The 3,781-nt window shown below is 37.3% G+C and overlaps 1 protein-coding gene across 2 annotated transcripts in view; it reads right to left on the bottom strand.

Annotated features, from left to right (window-relative positions):
• Positions 1–2,610, bottom strand: part of MMAA (methylmalonic aciduria (cobalamin deficiency) cblA type) — a 17,858-nt gene extending 15,248 nt beyond the window's left edge. For both annotated transcript variants that reach the window (XM_003790198.3, XM_023513480.1), the window contains exon 1: positions 2,112–2,610. In XM_003790198.3, coding sequence (XP_003790246.1) covers positions 2,112–2,556 — 445 coding nt within the window. In that variant the 5' untranslated portion in view covers positions 2,557–2,610. The remainder of the gene's footprint in view (positions 1–2,111) is intronic.
• Positions 2,611–3,781: the final 1,171 nt, after the last annotated feature.

Genomic DNA, 3,781 nt, shown 5'->3' with positions numbered 1-3,781 from the left:
GTGCAGCTGTTTTGTTGTTGTTGTTGTAGTTGTCATTGTTATTTGGCAGGCCTGGGCCAGGTTCGAACCACCAGCCTCGGTGTACGTGGCCAGCGCCCTACCCATTGAGCTATGGGTGCCGCCATAACACTTTTTTTTCATCTCTCTCATAACTCAAAGAACATAAACTGAACCCTGAAAAAAAAAAATTATGTTAAGAAAGGCAGAAAGCTCCCCTGCTTGGAGAGTTAGCAGAGCAAGGCAGGTAAGAGCATGAACTCTGGAGCTGCTCAGCCAGTTCTCCTGGCTCTGGTTCTTATGAGCTGGGTGATCTCGGGCAAGTTACATAACCTCTTTCTGTGTCTTAGTATCTTTCACAATAAAAAAGGTGTAGTAATGGTACCTAGCCCTTCAGGTTGTTTTAAGAACTAGATGAGTTAATGACTGTAAAAGATTCACAATAGGGCATGGCATATGAGATAGAAATCTTCAATGAAGTATATAAAACATAAGCATTTAATTGTTACTGTACTCCAGAGTATGTATGGTATACGGTATGTCTGGCTTCTTTCCATGACTCTCAGGGCAGGTCCTGCCTCAAAACCTTTAAAGGTGCTGAATAAACATTTGTTGCTTTTATTTATGATGGTGATGAAAAAAACAGTGATAAAGGCACAGGTTCATCTGGCCTCATAAGATCAAGCTGGAAGAACCAGAACAGCACTACAAAGTTATGTGTGAACTGCTAGTGAACTCCAGACATCTCTGGGACATTTTTTCTTCAAAGATCCTCTAAAACCTAGGAATATGTGCTTCATCATAAGCAGAATTTGTCTTTGAGAATTTGCTGTTTTCTCTGTATACAAGACATAAAGATTATCAACACCTAATGTTGGATTCTCAAAATGACATTCCCTTGGTGAGGGCAAAAGAATAAGAAGTTAAAAAAATGGGGAATATTACAAATATTGGTTGGTGATCTATTTGGAAATCATCTCTAAAGCAGTTATGCCTATTAATCCAGAAACTCGGGAGGTTTTAGTTCCTCTGTTGCCAATAAACTCTGATATAAAAGTATAATATAATGTCAATGTTTAAATAAATTTACTCACTCCTCACACAATTTCTCGTACATGGTGCCCTCACACATGGGACACCCTCATTCCAGCCAAACTGCCTTGCTTAATTCCTGTTGGTCAAACATACCTAAATTGTTTTAAAATGCACAATTTCAAAAGTATAATAAGATGTGTTGCAATCACAAAACCAAGTCAAATTGCTCAAGAAATCAAATGAATAGCTGACATACAGATAGCAAATAAACATGATCTCTTTTTTAAAATACGTTTTGATAACTGAGATGGCTGAGTGTAGAGCCACTCCCAAAAACGCAATAGAAAGTATCTGAAAGAAGTGAGATCCACTTTACAAAGGCTAATGAAACACTTAAGAAGTAGAATTTTGAAATGTGATAATTATAGATGATATAACCACAAAAACAAGGAATTCTTTAAATAGAAGGATTACCAAAATTAAGGAGTAAGCTGGTTAATAATTCTTCTGAGCTTATTTCTATTCTGAGAACCAGAGCAATTTTTTTTTTTTTTTTTTGAGTTAAGAGTTTCTGTCTCCCTGGCAGACTACCCTTGCATTATAGCTCACAGCAACCTCAAACTCTTGGGCTCAGGTGATCTCCTTACCTTAGCCTCCCAAGTAGCTAGAATGACAGGCCCCTGCCACTATGCCCAGCTAGTTTTTTCTATTTTTTTTTTTTTCAGTAGAGCTGGGGTCTCACTCTTGCTCAGGCTGGTCTTGAACTCTTGAGCTCAGGCAATCCACCTACCTCAGCCTCCCAGAGCACTGGGATTACAGGTGTGAGCCACAGCATCCGGCCAGAACATGTTTCTTGGCAAAATAAAAACCTTACATTATTTGCTTAAAAAACAGAGCCTCGTTTTAAATGGTCATGGCAAGATTTTCAACATAACAAGACTAATGCTTGCAAAGAAAGGGCATTTAAAATTCACCCCAAAATTCTGGGGAAAAAACCCAATAGATTGCAAACTATTTAGACTTACTATAGAATATAGAAGTTAGAAAGATAATTACTGAACAAAACAAACAAAACTGACCTACTCGAAATGCTAGTGGTTTTCCTTTATTTAATTGTTCTTGCTCTCTGTGGTAGACTAATACTTTCTGAAGAAGCACCTGGGCTAACTCCTTTTTCCTGCTGTGAGTTGATTCTATAAGAGTTATGGCTTCTGCTAAGCAGGCCCTTTGCCCTTGGATTATACCGGTATAAAGTTTATCCACAAATCTTTGTTCTTTATCCGAAAGTCCTTCTGTGTGGTCCTTTAAGGTGGTTTGTACACATAATTTTCTCTCTAAACCATTTGACAGCAGCATCAACTTTGTACGATGGAGTCCAGGGGAATTAAATGGCTGAGCACGCGGGGTTTCTGATCCCAGATGTGTACGTGAGGGAAAGATGAAGTGGTAACATCGGAAAGGTGTCCGTAAAAGGCCTTTTAGGAAATGCTGGTGGGGATAGGGCAGCAGCCTGGGAATATTCATTTTGTTTGTAGTTGAAGAAAACACTCGATGCGTTTGGTTCAATGTGATTTGTGATCTTCCTAGAAGAATAAAAAACGTATTTTGGCCAGTTGAACGTACAAATGAAATACTGAAGTAGTAAAATTGAAAACCAGTGTTTTCTCCATATTCCAAACCACATATAATTAGCATTCCCAGTAGTACAAATGGGTGAAAGTTTTCTTATTAAACTTAGAAATGAAAACTCCCTCTTCGGTCATGTTAATATTTAGAGTCACTCAAATCATGGAACCATTCTCCACTGGGAAGTGGAATTTACATTAAAGTTTTCTTCTAAACAAAAGCCCAATCTCTAAACACCATTAGGTTAGAAATATTATGTCTTGCTTTTTCAGACATTCATCTTAACAATTTTCTCAGGTCAATGGTACCAGATTCTGAAACTCATAAGGTTTTTAAAAACAAATCCCTCTGATGGAGAGGAAGTGTGACACCATATTTTTATAATATTTTATGTACACAAACACAGAAGGAATATGTTTATCCAAGCGTATATAGTTTCATCTACAGAAAGAGTTGTATAATGGGGCTTTTATGTTGTTTTCTGGCTGGCCATATTTTTCTGTTATTTTTAAAAAGCAGCATATGTTACGGTGATAGGCAGAATAGTAGCCCCTCAAACATGTCCAAGTCCAATTCTCTGGAATCTGGGAATATGTTACATAACAAAGGGGAATTAAAGGTTCAGAATTCAGGGGAATTAAGTTTGCTAATCAGTTGACTTAAAGATAGAAAGATTATCTGAGTGGCTCCACTGTAATCCCCAGGGACCTTTAAAATAAAAGAGGGAGAAAAAGCACATTACAGCGATGTCATGTTAGGACTCAGCCCTGTTGGCTTTGAAGAAGGAGTAATAGAACCATGAGGTAAGGAACGCAGGCAGCCTGCAGAAGCTGAAAAATGCAAAGAAACTGATTTTCCCAGAGACCTTCCAGGACAGAACAAAGAGCTACTGACACATTGATTTTTTTGTGATAATTTGTTACAGCAGCAACAGAAAACTAATACAGTTGCTACAGTTAAAAAAAAAAAAAAAAGCAACCAAAAATCTTTTCTTAAAGATACAATTCAGAATTTTTAGACTTTAATAAGAAATGTTTTATAACTACTCATGATTTAATTATCTTTGCCATAACCTTGCTTCCTGCTGCATTTAGATTTCTTCCTAACATGAGAATCAAATTTG

This window comes from Otolemur garnettii, unplaced genomic scaffold (genome assembly GCF_000181295.1).
Source record: "Otolemur garnettii isolate 467f Iridium unplaced genomic scaffold, OtoGar3 scaffold00041, whole genome shotgun sequence".
Classification (NCBI taxonomy): Eukaryota; Metazoa; Chordata; class Mammalia; order Primates; family Galagidae; genus Otolemur; species Otolemur garnettii.
This window is presented reverse-complemented; position numbering and strand designations above follow the sequence as displayed.